The sequence below is a fragment of the Knufia obscura genome, assembly GCF_036327395.1.
Source record: "Knufia obscura strain CCFEE 5817 isolate CBS 148926 chromosome Unknown scaffold_2, whole genome shotgun sequence".
Taxonomy (NCBI): domain Eukaryota; kingdom Fungi; phylum Ascomycota; class Eurotiomycetes; order Chaetothyriales; family Trichomeriaceae; genus Knufia; species Knufia obscura.
Window position 1 is genome coordinate 160,835 of NW_027042688.1, and position 16,197 is coordinate 177,031.

Consider the following 16,197-nt stretch of genomic DNA (forward strand, 5'->3'; position numbering starts at 1 on the left):
TTGGTGCTTACTCGACATACTAAGATCGAAAGCAATGGTTGCGATGCAGACTGCAAAGAAGAAGACAAATTTCGCCAAGCCACGCTAGTGTCCGATCATGTGATTGAGCATGTGACCCAGTAGCGTGCCAAGATATCTGCTTTGTGCGCTGAGGGACGGTTTAGCGCAGTTCGACCGCATCGACATCAAATTCACGTCGACAACCCACAGCACACAGGTAACGCATACACCGCCAACATGCGTACCTACGACGATACTTTCTCCGGCACCAAAATCTACCCGGGCAAGGTTAGTGCTACACTATTCGAGCCAAGCAGGAAAGCGCAGAATGGGCAAAGATGATGGCTGTGGAAAGAATTCAAAGAACGAATCGCTGATGTTGTGGGCAATGAACAGGGCAAGCTCTACGTCCGTGGTGACAGCAAGATCTTCCGATTCCAAAATGGCAAGACCGAATCTCTCTTCCTCCAGCGAAAGAACCCTCGAAGAATAGCATGGACTGTTCTCTACCGAAGACAACACAGAAAGGGTATTTCTGAGGTATGGCAAACAACCCCACGTCAGATTTGTGTGAAAGAACACGAGAAAAGTGGCGCGCTGTGAAGGACCGAATCTGACAAATACAACAGGAAGTCGCAAAGAAGAGAACCCGCCGAACCGTCAAGCACCAGCGAGCCATTGTTGGTGCATCTCTCGATGTCATCAAGGAGAGACGATCAATGCGACCAGAAGCACGATCCGCAGCCAGACAGCAAGCTATCAAGGAAGGAAAGGACAAGAAGGCTGAGGCTGAGAGCAAGAAGAAGGCCGAGAAGGCAAAGAATGCATCCAAGACAGCATCTGGTCAGGCTCCTAAGATCTCAAAACAGCAGGCTAAGGGTGCACCATCCAAGGTTGCTGCCAAGTCGAGATAAGTGGTTGTTTGAGAGCGAGTTGATGGAAGCTGAGGGATATGACTGCTGCGCAATGGCATGCATGACGTGCGGCGATGGGCAATCATGAGACCAAGTCAGATGCAATGGATGTTTCTATAAGCAATTCGAGATGCGAGTTGAATATTCATGGTCGATGTGCTCGAGAATATCGTCCGGGGTTCTTGTGCATCTGAGATCGATGCGAATTCAATGGCAATTTCGCCTGTCCCACTGTTCAACCGCTGGCATACCGCAGCGTCTATGCTGTCAAAGATCCTCACCGGATGGATGGTCTTGTGGCTGGTTGATGTAGCTGCATGAATTATAGCCCTGGCTTGCCATTTTCTCAATCAACATTTTCAGTGTAGATCACTTACGGCACGGCAAGGCTCGATGGCTTTGCTATGGCGCTTCCGTTGAGCCCGGTGATGGGTCACTGGAAGTGCTTAGAGGACTTTTGGACTCTTGCATACCATAAGGTCTCCCTTTGCGGCGGTACACCATCAGCAGCATCCCAAATCGCTGATCACGTGATTTGGCTCAGCTTGCGGACTTTCATGTACAGAATCCATGCATCAATTCAACACGACATTACCCTGCACTTCGTCGCCTCTACAACATGTCAGCTTCTCGGTGCTTTCGCTGCGCCTTGGAGGCTGCGCGCCCGGCAAAGGTAAGTAAGTCGTAGCAATGGCACAGCAGAACTGATGTTCCCAGCGCATGAACATCCGATTCCGGCCATCGATACAATCACGAGCCTACGCAAATGTCACGAACGACGAAACACCCAAAGCAGCAGGCTCAGAAACAGTCAAAACAGCCACGAGTCAGGACACGCCCCTCGACGGGAACATCGACAGACTAAAGGCACAACCCAAACGGTCAACACCACGCTCCCCGGATGCCAAACCACTCTCACAAGCATCACTCCAAGACCACCCCCTACCCACCTCCGCACAATCACAAACACAAACAGAACGCGATCCGGACGCTCCCATTCCCCTGCCACCGAACGTCCTCGCTGCCTTCCGCACTCCCTACCGCCACAAAGCCGAACATGGCATTCCAGTTGCCTCCCTCCAACTACGTTCGTTCTCGGTTCGCAACCTAGAGTTCATGGCTGACTTCGCCATGCGTGTGGCATACTACCTCAAACTTCCCGCATCAGGACCAACGCCTCTACCAAAGAAAATCGAGCGGTGGACGGTACCGAGGTCGAACTTCGTGCACAAGAAGAGTCAGGAGAACTTCGAGAGGATAACGATGAGGAGGGTGGTTACTGTGTTTGATGGGGCGCCCGAGGTAGTTGAGATCTGGCTAGCTGCGCTGAGGAAGTGGCAGTTTTATGGCGTGGGTATGAAAGCTAATGTTTGGCAGTTCGAGGGTTTGGGTGAGCATTTCTACGTGTTTTACCGGAACTCTGTACTAATGCAATGCCAGATGTATCATCGAAGATGGACAGACAACTACAGGACGTGGAGAAGGAGCTGGATGCCAAGTTGGCGAACTTTGGGTGGAATAACAGTGTTGCGCCGAAGAAGTCGATACAGGAGATGTTGTTGAGACAGGGTGCGAGGACTGCTGGTACGCCTATGATGGAGGTGAGGGATGAGATCAAGGGCGCGAAGAACATTGATTTGTTTCGGGATGTGAAATGAGGTGTTAGGAAGAAAGATGTGGCATAGAACGGTATGCACGATGAGCTGACATGGAGAGCATCTCCAAGCTCTGGCAAGGTTGTTTTCGACCCGACTACCACAATCGTCTCGTGAAAACTAGGCACGGGACCCTCTCAGAACAAGCTTGTGGCTAAGCACCCATCTCACGAGCCAACGCGTCAAGCTGGACAACTGTGCCAACCAGGTCCCGGCACCTGTTGTGCAAGGCAAGAGCACTGAGGTCGAGTCAGATTCAAGCCAGCTGGGAACGATATAGGGATGATGCTTTACTTGGACGGAAAGCGCCTCTGCTATGCTGGATGAGGATGGCCACAATGGTCTTCAGTGTCTACGGTGGTCAGAATGGTAGCCGGGCCGTCCTGGCTAGCGTGGCAGGTGCTGCGCTCCTGTATACTGCTGTATATATTACTTGAGGAAGGCGAAATCTATATTCAGATGTCGTCCTGCAATAATGTACAAATACCAAACGAAATCGTGGTAAATGCCTGCTCAAATCGTACTTTCCAATCTCATTCCCTGTATCTTTATTTCCTAAGGCAACTACATTGCTGCCTGAAATTTCCCAGCACGATCAACTCGACCCCTGACGCGAAACTGATTTCCTGCACGCGATCTGCCTGCACGTTCAACCAGACAAGCAAACATCACATTCATCAACCATCTACCAAAACACATCTACATATCTATTCGACGTCAGAAACCGAGTCGCATTATCACCACCACCTCGAATACCAACTTCTTACACGCCAACTCACCGCGCACCTCACCACCACCTCACCACCCCAACACAACCACCCCAACACAACCACACCATGTCTTTCCTTCTCTCACCCATGCGCCGAGCCGCACCAAAATCCATCCGCGCCTTCTCAACAACCCTCCCCAAACCCCTCGCCCGCATGACAATAGTCGGCCGCCTAGGCACAGACCCCGAGATCAGCGAATCCGCAAACGGAAACCAAGTGATCAAGTATGTTGTTGGGAGTAGCTACGGACCCAGAGACAATCGGCAGACGAGTTGGTTTCGGGTTGCGAGTTTTGCGGCTGCGGATACGCCGGCGAGGGGCTATTTGATGGGGTTGAGTAAGGGGTGAGTTCCCTTCTTTTTCCTGGTGCATGATGGGGACTGCGGCGCTGCGCGAAGGGAACATGTGAGGGGCGCCGGTGTGGTATGAGTTGAGACAGAAGAGAAGAGTGAATGAGAGAGAGCGCGGAGCACAGTGAAACAGCAGCATGGATTGATCGTGCAGACATGGCTGAGAACTATACTGACGAGTGATTACAGAACACTAGTCTACCTCGAAGGCGACGCAACAATGCGAACATACGACGACGCAGACGGCAAGAAACAGAGCGCATTGAGTCTAGTACAGACGAAAGTGGAGGTTCTCAAGAGACCGCAACCTAGCACGGAGGATAATGCTGAGGGTGGTGCGTTGGGTGTATAAGGTGATCCGCGCGGAGGGAGAGGCAGAAGGTATTACTGTGTATAAAATGGAGGAAGTTATGGTTGGCTGGGACGATCAATTGACTTCGATTCTGTACGATGTGGTTATATATTCAGTTGTGGCTTGTGGCTTGGGGTGGCTTCTCTTTGTACAGGTCTACGTCTCCCATGAGAGAAGGGATGGGTGTTTATACTCCACTACATATAATGTCACTCATGATCTTGATAGCGTTCGCACCTCCAAAAGAATCATGGACACACCCCAACAATGCGATTGCTCTGGAGACTTGGGAAGGCGTACACCCGCCGACGAGACGGGTGGCCGCTTGACCTGCCCAAAGTTGTGCTCCCAGTGGCCATTCAGTTTGGTCGGCGGCTGGGCGTATTCAGCTCGACGCAGTGAGAAGTTTCCGCTTGTCGGACCCATTGACGCATCTTCGTCGAGTGTTGTTTCCATTCAAATGCTGACATCGACCTGTACCCTGAAAATGAGTCTATCACAGACGTGGGGTGACGACTGGGTTCTGGAAAGCGTGAATGGGGTTTTGGCTGTGGCCTCGACATGCACGACTGGATGAATGCCAACGAGGTCAGACCTTGGTGTCGAGCATGGCGGAGGATAATCGCCGGCAATAGACTTGTCTGCGAGCTCTTGCTTCAGGAGTTGACTTTGGACTTGCGTCAGTGCTTAACATCAAGTACGTATGGGTTGTCTTCCATGTGTATTCTGCTCAGCAAGCTGTGAGAAAAGCTGGAAGCCGAAGCAATAGCTTCCATCTGGTGATATTCCCCGCATGGTTGATGGTCAATGCGTCGTCCATGAGGGCCCTGGTGCAGAGTATATATCGTCGGGCAGATTAGGAAAGAACGTGGTTCTGAAGTTGCGTGCACTGGGACATCTAGGACGGATCCTAGATGTTCGACTGAGGCCGAGAAGAACTCTCGATCAGCACGAGGCGCTTAATCCATGATGTGGGGTTCAGTACGCCTCATTTGGCTTGACATCCTCGATATCAAGGCTGCTCTGTGCAGGGTCGTCCAAGAACACAACCTCCAGTGAACCATGCTTGTTGGCTCTGACCTTGACCGGCTCTCGAAAGGTTGAAAATGTATTGACACCAGCGCTGGTATTCTGGATATGGCTCGGCGGTTGGGTATTTAGCGCGAGCATGAAAAGCTCGCTGACTGTGTTCCAGCTGCTGCCGGCCCTGCCTGTTGCGATACCGTGGACGACATGCAGTATGGCGATAATGCAGTAGATGAGCAATACCACGATGGATAATGTGACTGTCGTGGAATCGATTTTGTAGCCATAAGCGTCCCGAACGGAGTGAACTTCCATACGCTCGAAGATCGGTACTTCAGTTCCATTTGGTTCAGGTGCTGTCCATAAGTAGGTCTCTGTGTCAGGGTCAAGGTTTTCGTTTCCAAGGTAGTCTTTGACAGCTGTGCGTTGTGCGCCGGTGGAATCCGACAGGCCAAGGATACTGCCATTTCCGGGGGCCACATTGGAAAGGGCGTATGCCAAAGCGAAAGCGAACAAGTTTTTGTTGATGTAGTTAACAGTCCAGTTAGCCATTACGAGAGGCTCTTTTGCAAATTCGACGAAGTTTGTGTCAAGCAATACACGGCTGGATAGGTCGGGCGTAAGCGTCTGATCTTCAACTATCTTGTCTGCGTTGACGGCGGTTAATCCTGTTGTCCATGTCTTGTTATACTCAGCCTTAGTCCAAGTTGCATCAACTGTACAGGTCTCAAAATCCCATGCAGGGGAGATCTCATCGGATGTTTCGTTGAAAAAGAACCCGGTATTCGTCGCAAGGACCATCAATGACGAATGACGCGCGGGAGAGCTGGGTGCGGCTCTCACGGAGAAGCTCGAATTTGATCCGTTGGTAACTTCGCGCAAGATTTCGCCGTACGTCGCAATTTGAGAAAGTTCTGGCTCACTGCCAGGAAATACTAAGCTCCCTATATCGGGGTCTCGACCTGGGACAAAAGTATTGGCTAGGCATTGCATAATGACACAGGCTGGTAGAAAGATGTGATCAAAGCATCATAACCACTGAACAAGTCATGGCGGTCCAATGATTGTGCGAGCATGCCGAGTGGCATAGTTACTGCTGTAATTGCTGCTGTTTGCATGTCGTTCGAGGTGGGCTGTACATAGGCTGCGCGTGCAGCCCACCCATCCACCACATCGAAGCTTTCTCGTGAGCCCAAGAGTACTTGATCGTAGTAGAATCGAGACAGCACGGTCTGAAGGGAGGTATGGGTGCTGCAACTCTGTAAGCTCAGCTCAACAAGGACGTAGCCCTGCACTCACAAGTACACCTCTGGGACATTTGAGAATCCAACTTGCTGAGGAAGCAGGGTTTGCAGTTCATCGAACAACACCAAGTATCTCGCGGTCGTCGTGGCCATGGGTCGCGGAATCATGGCAACAGCGCTGGAAGGTCCGACGAGCGCAGCCAGGGCAATAATGCTGAACGAAAAAAGGAACAGCACAACTTTATGCGGTATGGCCAGTTGACCTGCAGTAAGGGTTCCCCAGAAATCAAGTGACCAAAGGTAAGCGATGTGAGTTGTTTGCAACGGGCCAAACAGGACACCCAAGGGAACGCTGCCAGACTCTAACAGCTGATGTCGTACATAGCTAAGATAGACATCGGCCAGAGAGGCTTGAATCAATATTTCGAGAGATTTAGCTGCGAATTGTATTGCGGTATTCCATGTCGGGTCATATCGCCAGACGGGGAAGCCTGTGGTCGTCGCGTTGAGTAAGACTAAACTGAGTGCTCCCCCGAGCGGGACTAGATGAAGGACAGAGTGGACAATGGCGACCGTCCGATTTCGATAAACAGCTACTTTGCGCTGTTCCCTAGTGGTGCTTCCAGGTAAAGACTGTTTCAAGGCTTGAAGCCACAGAGTGCGTGTCAGCACTTGCACATATCGATGACCAGTTTTAGACGTTTCGCTCGAGGCTGCTTGAGGGTCGCTTCTCGTAGTATCGTCATCCATCGTCCTTCGGGGGACTGCGTCCTCGTCAAAAACATTTGATTCTGGCTCCTTGGCTGTATTTTGCAATGGGCGATAATGACATGTCTGCTCCATCACAGCTGAGCGCGAGTCCTATTTTTCTGCAAACAAAGATAGTAAGTTCTCAGGTGCGAATCATGATAGGATAACGACACGAATCGCAAGTTTGCAACACGGAGAAAGAGATAGCAAGACGATATGCAAAAGCTAGGAGAACGAAGACCTGCTGAAGAGCAGTAGACTTCTGTCTGGGAGCCGCCGGTAGACATCGCTATGGCCCCAAGTTCTGTCGAGGCGAGCCGTCGTGCGAGCCCGGACATCGTCGTTCCATGGAGTAGGCCAGACAGCCTGACCAGTCAGCAACTTGAATGTGCAGGGGCTATGGCGCAGTACATGTCTGCGGAAGGTGATCTGCCCAGACTTTAGTTGTTGCTTGGTACTTGACTGCAAATTGCCGATAGGTCATTGGTTGATACGGAGTACCTAGTTACATGTCAATCTAGCCGAAGAAAGCGGCTGGTCGATTCGAATGCTGAGCTGTGTGTATCGGATGCAGGCTCAGAATGGGACCAAGCAGCGAAAGCTTGTAGACGACTGGAGGGCCAGCGTGTAAGACGATCTCCCATCCTATCTCACCCAAGAGCTGCGGGATGTGACGTTCGAAGTGCAGGTTGGTAGCTGGGTTGTTACCTCATTTCATCAGACGCACCAACGCTTGACGCCTTTATGCCTTTATGCCTTAGGCGAGATAACAGGGTCACATGGCAGGCGTTTTAAGCGGCGGAGCGTCTGATCGCTCAGTTTTAAAAGAAGCGTAACCGTGTGGCACAAAATAGAGTTTTTAACTTCTACAGCAACACGACTAGACTAAAAAGGCCTAAAATTTCGAGGCTGCGTTCGGAAATCTATACTACGCCTACCTAAGTAACTAAGAAATCGCCGAAGCGAAAGGGTTATCTTTAACTTAAAAATTTCGGTAGTACTTTCCTCTACTCTAAAAGTACCCTTCTATTTCCCTTTACCTCTTCTTCTTCCCCTATTAATACTCTTCTACTACCTAGCTTCTAAGGAGATTTAGCGCTTTATAATACTTAGAAAATAAGAAAAAGATAAAACTCACTAGGTAGTAATAAAAAGGTAGAGGTAAATAGAAAGATAAGATTATACTACGCATTCACGCTAAAATATAAGTTAAGCCTTAGACTCGCTATGCGACTCAGCTTTATTACGTGCCTTTTTCTAATAGCCTAAGATATTAGGCAGCAGTCTAAGGAACTAAGGTAATAGAAAAAGTATAGTCTTTATATTCAACTAAACGTAGGGTAATCGATAGCGCTATTATAAAAGACACTGAACAGACCTTATATACTAACTAAACGAGACAGCCTTGTCCGCTAAAGAAAGACTAACGATAAGAACAAGGCAGTCGTGATCCTTACTGGGGCTTACCTACTTCTCAGCACCGGCAGCTTAGGTGCAGTCCACTTCAAAGTTCAGGTGAAAGCGGTAGCGGCAGCGTGGATGGGTGATGTGAATGGAAGGGGACAGTGTGCGTTCACGACTTCAGCGTACATACGAAGTCGCGGGAGATTCTTGGGAGCATTAGTATAGTAAGCATTATGATATATATGTACATGTAAACTTCTTGTGCCCGGTGTTGCTCAGTGTGCTCCGCCTAGTGCGCAGCCAGGTAAGCACCCATAAGCCATCTATTTTCCGGCTCACGTGGTCCTCCAACAGTTCTATGGCTGTCGTCACAGCTTCATGTTTTGCTTTAAAACCCATTCTTCTTGACGAAGTCATGAATATGCTCATATGCCATATGTGCGCCATAGTGGAAGTTCAATCCGTGTCCAGTCCCTGGCGCGAGATACCAACTGGAGCCGTTGCTCGCAGCGGGATAGAGCGCATCCTTCACAGCAGCAGCCAAGTTGTACGGCAACAAACAGTTTCCATGACAATTCGGCAGGTCGTTCTCGCCAATGACCACATCAATCGGCCCCTTGAATTTTGGAGAGGGCGTGAGAGCGCCAGTAGTCATGAATTCGCCCACTGTAATGGTCTGCTTGGTCGCTTCGGCGATGTTGAGGAGTGCTGGGTCAAAATTTGACTCTCGGAAGAAGAAGTGCTGCGTACCTTGGATAGCGGCAGAGGTGAAGTATCCGTTGGATAGATCTGAAAAGCGAAGAGGCTGGCTCTGTGAGGCGATTGTTAGACCTACACCTGCGAAGGCAACGGCGAAGCCGCTCCTGTCCGTGGAGAAGCCTGTCAAGACTGCTGCATCAAAGTCGTCTGGGTATTGTGACAAGAGACCAGCGACCTGAAAGCTACCGAAGGAATGACCGACGCCAACTACGTTTTCAAACGTGTGATTCGAGATACCACCGGTACGCAGAAGCTGGACAAGCTCGTGCGCAATCTCAAGTTGCAGGGGTGCTTGTACTGTCTGTATCGGATCTGGATGGTCAGAGAGCCCAGAACCGAGACGGTCGTAGCTGAAGGTTGTGTAACCTTGCTCGGCAGCATAGTCAACGTAGGAGTAATCCGGCGCGATGTTCCATTAGGTTCGATCAAAGCCGAGACCGTGGATGAGGAACTGAACCGTTGTAGCGTTGATCGTGCTATTTGGAAAGCAGAGCTGCGAGTATATGCCATAAGTTCCGCTAACGTGGTTCTTCTCGCTGCCGACGAGCCGCTTGGAGACCGTTGAGTTGATTTGGAAGGTCTCGACAAAGCTCGGTGACTTCACTCGAATTTGCAGGCTCTTGGTAGTTGATCTGCAAATTCTTCGCTGACGCTGTAACGTCGATCGTGCCTGATATGCAGATAGCCTGGCCTCCAACCGACGACTGGATACTGGGGTTTCTGAAGCCCGCCACGTAGCCAATTGGAATGTTTGCGAAGCTGGGCTGAGTCGTGGGTGTTCCTTTTGTGGGAGCAGCGAATGCGCATGTTGTCAGCGCCATCGCGGCTGGAAGGATGGTCGAGCGCATGATAGTGGCAGGATTAGCAGAGTCGTTACAGCTGGAGAAGATGTTGGAATAATGAGACTGGTATTCGGATGGGTATAGTCATCTTCTGCGCGGGCAGATCACCCTTTTATATGTCAATCTACCTGCTCTGCCAATGCAGTTCGGGCGGCGTCATTGTCCAGCAACACAGTTACTTGCCGCCCCCATCGGCGGCCAATCCGTAGTCATGCTAAATGATCATGGTCTGGATGTGACTCTGCGTCATACTCGACAACTCAGCCTGGCATTTTTGTCAGTGTATCTCACCACGTTTGCGATCTCGGCCCGTGTTCACTGACTTCCATCCCTGGCTGGTGTGAGCTCGTTGAGATATTCAGAGCTAACACAACGCCAAGCCCGATACGCCGAGCCCGATTTTCTGGTTAGACTGGTGTCGTATTCGTATTTATTGACATCAGCCCTGACGTCCACTCAATCACGCGAGGTCACAATCCAAATAACATGCCGCGAAATGGTAGGTCTCAGCTTGTGCCGGTGTATCCATTGGTTTGATGCTCTAGATGGGGCTCATGCGGCTTGCCTGACTATTGCGCGCTCTCTAAGCAGCACCCGTCCCAGGGCTTCTGACTCGCGAGTGACGAGTGCGAGTATACTCGCACTCGTACTCGTAAGTAGTGATGGTCCTCGACGACGAGTATACTCGCGAGTAGCCTTGGTATCCGAGTTAAGTACCTTCTTCTCCTAGTAGGTTATAGTAGCAATTCTTCTGGGTTCAAAGTCAGCTAGCCTTTACCGAAATTACCCCAATTAGTAGGCTTATATAAGACGAGTACTACTCGCGAGTATATTCGTACTCGCGAGTTGGAAACCCTTACCCGTCCTGGGTCCTGAATCGGCCCGGCACCGGTGACCGGAATAAGGTACCAAGTATCAAGCACGACGTCCAAGCCACCGCCAACATGACTCTCAATTGCTCGCTATACGCCTCACAACGTCAGCTACAAGGATCGCAGACTCAACTTCATCGCAGATCGTTGCGCAATCACAAAGCCTTGGAGTTCTCAGCAGAAAGTCCTCCTAACAGAGCATCTCATCACGTAACCTCGTCGCATACTCCTCTACAAACACTGGCTCGATCACTTCCTGCATACAACCAGCAACCATCCAACTGGCGACCTCTCGAATGTCCAATCTCACCAAGCCAGCGCCGGCGAATGACGGACACAAGTCCACCTACTAGTCCAACTCAAGCCTTGAGCGGCGACCTCTCAACTTCAACGACAGAACAGAGTACATATATAAACCGCCATTTCCGTTGCTCGCATGGCTGATTATCGCCGTTCCGCTCGTCATCTGGGACACACTCTAGGTGCAACTACGTCCACACAAAATGCCCGGCGGAGCACTTTACTCTTCATGGTGGGCTCCGCATACCCTGTACGGTACCGTCGATTATCTCTAGGGGTTGCCGGTATGGAATGATCACGTTGGGGTTTACTGGGGCTCAGAGCGCGATGAATATACCCGAAAATCTCCTCTACTGTTGGTTCCTCTATGTCGCTGGCCTTCAAACGACAGACTGGAGCTATAAGGGTATCTGCCAGTTACAGATGAAGGGTGACAGCGCGAGATTCGCGGTATTGCTTTGCTTCTCGGGCGCAGTGATGACTGTGAGCAAGACGTTGCTTTACTGTGAGTCTTCTCTTGTTCAGAATGGTAGAGAACACGTCTGCTAACTGTCTCTAGGGCTCAATGAAGCTTCCTCGGGCTTTGCGAACATCGGACACAATTCGACGTATCACGTGTTCGTGCTTTGGATCATTCCTAATGGTGCGTGGATCGTCTTGCCCACTTACACTGTATACGTGCTCGTTAAGGACATTCTGTAGTCAATGAATACGGGTGGCGTCAGAGGCGGAGGCGACAGGTACGGTTAGCGCGCTTAATTATTTCAAGCGCAATTATGGGCAGGTTATGCGGACGTTGCTACGATAAATTGTGCCTCAGGTACCCAGGTAGGCTTTGGTTCCACTCGTATTGCCGATGACCTCTGATTGGTCATACATATACAGCAAGCCGAGGCACGACTGGCAAGCCACCAGCATCATGATTAACGGTTTGAAGACCACTAGACATTATCGCCCGGCAGCCTGTCCTCATCTCTTCCCTTAGCTGTCACTGCTTCTGTCCTGCATCATCAAATCCAGCTTACGCGATCACGCCATGTCCGACCCAAAGAATATAGCACCAGCACCCACAGAAGGTGACCTGGACTCCCAGTCTTCTTCCTCTCACGTAGAGCCAAACATCAAAGCTAGTACGCTCGACCCGACAAGGCCGGAAAAGTCAAGTTCGAGCGGCGACAACACCAGCGGCAGCGTGAAATCAACCATCAAGACAATAGCTCCCTCACCTACAGAATCCGACACCTCAAATAGCAGCAGCAACGCCAAATCAACCATAAAATCAGCCGCCCCATCCCCCACAGAATCCGACATCACACCCAGCACCCCCCACCCCAACAACGCCATCGCCCTCCTCTGCACCCTTCACCCATCAAGCACCGATGCCCGCTCAAAGACCCTCTCCCTCCTTAACGCCGGGGCCCCCTACTACCGCTCCCCCCGCTCGCAATGCACAACCTGGACCTACTTCACCCCCTCCACCCGCCCCAAAGCCCCCTCCCAACTCGTACCCAAGGATAAACGCGAGCTGACCATCGGCGGAATGGAGATCTACACCGATAAATCCGCGCTTACGACTCAGCAATCGGAGGATTGGTTCCGTGAGTTTCGGGAGCGTGTTAAAGCGGAGGGACTTTATGAACGGGAGGAGGAGTTGGTGGTTTGGTATCCCAGCGCTGGGTTCGTGGCACGCGGTGAGACGACGAGTGCTGGAAAGGGATCGATTGTTATGCTTGCTATCTTTACGTGTAAGGAGGGGCAGAGAGAGAAAGTCGTTGATGTTGTTGGGTATGTTATCTGCTTTTCTTGCGGGTGCTGCTGGGGAAGTGGGATGTGTGTGCTGACGTTGCCAGGAAATATACATCTGATTGGGTTCTGCCCAATGAACCGGATGTGCTTACGTACTGTACTATGACGAGACCGAAGGCGCCGAATCAGGTATTGTTGTTTGAGAGGTATAAGGATGCTAAGGCGCTTGGTGCGCATGGGAGTACGAAGGCGTTTAAGGCTATGTTGTGGGTTGCTCTCTTTACTTCAATGGTTTTGCTGGCTGAGATGCTAACATTGAACAGCAAGGGTATCGCGCCACACATCGAGGTTAAGCAGACGAAGTTGCAGGAGTGGACGGAGCTGGACAATGCATTTGTGGGGAACGTGCTTGGGCAGAGTGAGAAGGCGAAGTTGTGATTGTGAAGGAATTCTCATCCGCAGATATAATCACGGTTTGGCCGACGTAATTGACCTGGTCGTTGTGATAAACCGCAATTGAAACTACCCTTCGGCGGCAGCCTTTGCAGCAGCACCCGTCATATTCTTCCAGATCTCCACAACAACCTTCCAGCCTGCCTTTTGAATCGCATCGATCTCAGCCTGTCTTCTCCTCGGATTTAGATTCTTCACAGCAGCATTTGAGTCTCGATCAACAGCCCCGGTCATCCCCTCGGGTCCAAATACATACGTCTCGTTCGTGGCCCAAGGCTCCTCGCCATTGATGAAATCAATCCATTTGGTCCTCATCATTCTGCCGACTCGTCGTGTCTCATCATTGACCTCTTCATCATAGCCGCCGAAAAGACCAAAAAGATCAACTGCGTGGCCTGCTTTAGATTTGTGCTTGTCCTGGAATGGATTGCCTTCGTCGTAGTAGTACTGGTATGCTTTCGTGTTATCGCCAGCTGCATTGATATTCTTTCTGATTGCTGGCGGCCACGCGCAGAACCGTGCATCACCGAGAAAGTGGAGTGCTTCTCTTCGAGCAGTATCGTGGTCTTCCTCCAACCCATCGATACCGTACACCTTTGCCAGCTGAGCTCCAACCTCTGGATTCTCCTTTATCTCAAAGCACTTGAGGATGTCCTTTGCCTTGAGCTTGCGGAATGCCCCATGCCATAGAACCCATTCGTGCTTGGTGTCGCCAAGTATTAGGCCTTTCAGCTTTCCAAATACACGATTGTCGTTGTCCCAGTCTTTGAGGTATGGCTCGTCCCATAGCCAGAAGCGCGTGATCGCTAGGTCCTTGAGGGTCTGGATCAGAAGCTCAGCGGGTGCTCCCGACACTGACGCTTCTGGTCCGAATTGGCCGCTCTGATTGCCTTTGTCGAAGTCCATAAGCTGTAGATTTCCTTCTATCAGACCTACAAGACCGGAGCCTGCTCTATCTATTTGCGGTGGGGAGGTGTATAAAGATCCAGATTGGAGGATGGCGCGCTCAAACTCTGCGCCCGAAGCCAGAAGAGCGTGGGTGTAGATTGCTCCGGCTGATTCTCCGCCCACGGTAATGTTTTTCGGGTCGCCGCCGAATTTGCTGATATTCGCCTTGATCCATTTGAGTGCTGCTTGCTGGTCCTGCAGGGCGAGGTTGACTTCACCTTCGCCGCTTCCAAAGGAGAAGATGTTGAGCCTGTAGTGTATCGTGACGAGGATGATGGGTTTTCCGAGCTCGACTGACTGTGCGACCAGTGGTCCAGGATCACCTAGTCGCTGTTGTGCAGAGCCGAATCCGTTTGTCATACTTCCTCCATATATCCACATGAAGACTGGTAGATTCGTGGCTGTGGTCGAGGTTGGACATGTCACATTGAGGTTCGCGCATTTCAGTTCGTCCTCTTCCTGCTTCTCATCTTTGGCTATTGTCTTGGGTATTTGCATGAAGTCTCGAGTGTCGAAGTCGATTTGAGGACATCTTGGACCGTATTTTGTGTATTCCGTCGTCTCGCCCGGGAAATGCTTGCTGACTTCTGGCTTTGCGAAGCGCTGTGCGATGGTCGCGTAAGGTATGCCTCGAAAGTGCACGACTTCATCGTTGTACCGAGGATCTACGACACCCTTCAATTGGGTCCGCAGATCATTCGTGCCTGCTTCCTGTAAGTTCAGCCTTTCTACTCCTGACCCAACTTGGGAGGAAGAAGCAGACGCCATTGTTAGACAGATGGTATTGCTCGGATCGTGCTCGGCTGCGGTTTCGTAGAACGTTGCAGGCTTCCCTATAACGTAAGCATATGTTGGATCTCTTATCTGATGCTTGTCACTGGCAGAGTCCTCCATCACGACGTTCCATTCCATTCTCTTTCTGAGGCCTGGCCCGCTTCGGTACCGTTTGTTGCGAATACGATGCGGGGACCATCTCCAAGTCGCGCCTTCCACGCGATCAACGATCGCTCCTTCTCCCAACACGACCTGTGGCAGAAATAGCATTTCCGTTCTCGCAGGAATCGTAGCTCAATAGCAGTATTTCGAGGTGTTGTTCACTTTTGTGCTGCGCGCAGAGCATGCAGCTGGCACGACTCTACTGCACGACCCGGAGACATGGAGGGAGATCATATGCCAGATCAACCACACAGTCGAAACAAGACTGAGCGAACTCGACCTCAAGCATCTGTCAACTGTTCAAACGTCGACGAACACTATCATTTGAGTCTTGCGTGACAAGCACACCGTCTCCAAACGAGCATGGCACAAAGGACAGCGATTGTTGATGGAGGCGACAAGGATGTTTCTCCACCCAAACTTGATTGGTGCCGTACTGTCACGCTAATTTGAGCACGTCCGAACGCCTAGCCAGACGTTCAACCTTCACCATCCTCGAAGTGGTCGTGCCTTGATTTGCTGCAGCATCATAGCAGCGACTCAGCCATGCTTGAAGTATTCCTCGACAAACCGACCGACCGAAGCTCTGGCGAGCAACCTTCATGTGACCTGGTCATGTATCGGCAGGCTGCTCTGAGCAGCCAGCATGATGCGCGTCAACCGCGAAAACACTATGCTCAGGCTGATCATGATCCGGGTCGCTTAGAATATCGAAGACATCATGGATCCGGGTAAGTATGCAAGGCACGGACCAAATCCGACAGCAAAGTGATCTTGTTCACACAAGTGATGAGGCATCTCCAGATGACTGATCATGCCTCAACCACTGATACTCATCCTGGCTTCAAGGGGAGCCGGAGACGCTCGAAACGTCAC

General features: G+C 51.0%; 7 protein-coding genes across 7 annotated transcripts; 4 read left to right on the forward strand and 3 right to left on the reverse strand.

Moving 5' to 3' along the window:
* Positions 1-237: 237 nt before the first annotated feature.
* RPL24 (60S ribosomal protein L24) lies at positions 238-914 on the forward strand (the record flags this gene model as incomplete). Its single annotated transcript, XM_064870346.1, has 3 exons — positions 238-288; positions 397-540; positions 630-914. The coding sequence occupies 3 exons, from the start codon at positions 238-240 to the stop codon at positions 912-914; spliced, it is 480 nt and encodes a 159-aa protein (XP_064732799.1).
* A 619-nt stretch (positions 915-1,533) lies between these two features.
* Positions 1,534-2,572, forward strand: RSM10 (mitochondrial 37S ribosomal protein rsm10; the record flags this gene model as incomplete). The annotated part of the gene is made up of 3 exons (XM_064870347.1): positions 1,534-1,587; positions 1,632-2,304; positions 2,355-2,572. The coding sequence occupies 3 exons, from the start codon at positions 1,534-1,536 to the stop codon at positions 2,570-2,572; spliced, it is 945 nt and encodes a 314-aa protein (XP_064732800.1).
* An 833-nt stretch (positions 2,573-3,405) lies between these two features.
* Positions 3,406-4,041, forward strand: RIM1 (ssDNA-binding protein, mitochondrial; the record flags this gene model as incomplete). The annotated part of the gene is made up of 2 exons (XM_064870348.1): positions 3,406-3,683; positions 3,879-4,041. The coding sequence occupies 2 exons, from the start codon at positions 3,406-3,408 to the stop codon at positions 4,039-4,041; spliced, it is 441 nt and encodes a 146-aa protein (XP_064732801.1).
* A 978-nt stretch (positions 4,042-5,019) lies between these two features.
* Positions 5,020-6,060, reverse strand: PMZ80_001912 (uncharacterized protein; the record flags this gene model as incomplete). Its single annotated transcript, XM_064870349.1, has 1 exon — positions 5,020-6,060. The coding sequence occupies one exon, from the start codon at positions 6,058-6,060 to the stop codon at positions 5,020-5,022; it is 1,041 nt and encodes a 346-aa protein (XP_064732802.1).
* A 2,793-nt stretch (positions 6,061-8,853) lies between these two features.
* Positions 8,854-10,045, reverse strand: PMZ80_001913 (uncharacterized protein; the record flags this gene model as incomplete). The annotated part of the gene is made up of 2 exons (XM_064870350.1): positions 8,854-9,590; positions 9,748-10,045. 2 exons carry the CDS (start codon positions 10,043-10,045, stop codon positions 8,854-8,856), a joined length of 1,035 nt encoding a protein of 344 aa, XP_064732803.1.
* A 2,229-nt stretch (positions 10,046-12,274) lies between these two features.
* On the forward strand, positions 12,275-13,422 carry PMZ80_001914 (uncharacterized protein; the record flags this gene model as incomplete). Its single annotated transcript, XM_064870351.1, has 3 exons — positions 12,275-13,023; positions 13,089-13,250; positions 13,308-13,422. 3 exons carry the CDS (start codon positions 12,275-12,277, stop codon positions 13,420-13,422), a joined length of 1,026 nt encoding a protein of 341 aa, XP_064732804.1.
* An 84-nt stretch (positions 13,423-13,506) lies between these two features.
* PMZ80_001915 (uncharacterized protein) lies at positions 13,507-15,297 on the reverse strand (the record flags this gene model as incomplete). Its single annotated transcript, XM_064870352.1, has 1 exon — positions 13,507-15,297. One exon carries the CDS (start codon positions 15,295-15,297, stop codon positions 13,507-13,509), a length of 1,791 nt encoding a protein of 596 aa, XP_064732805.1.
* Between the last annotated feature and the right edge of the window lie 900 nt (positions 15,298-16,197).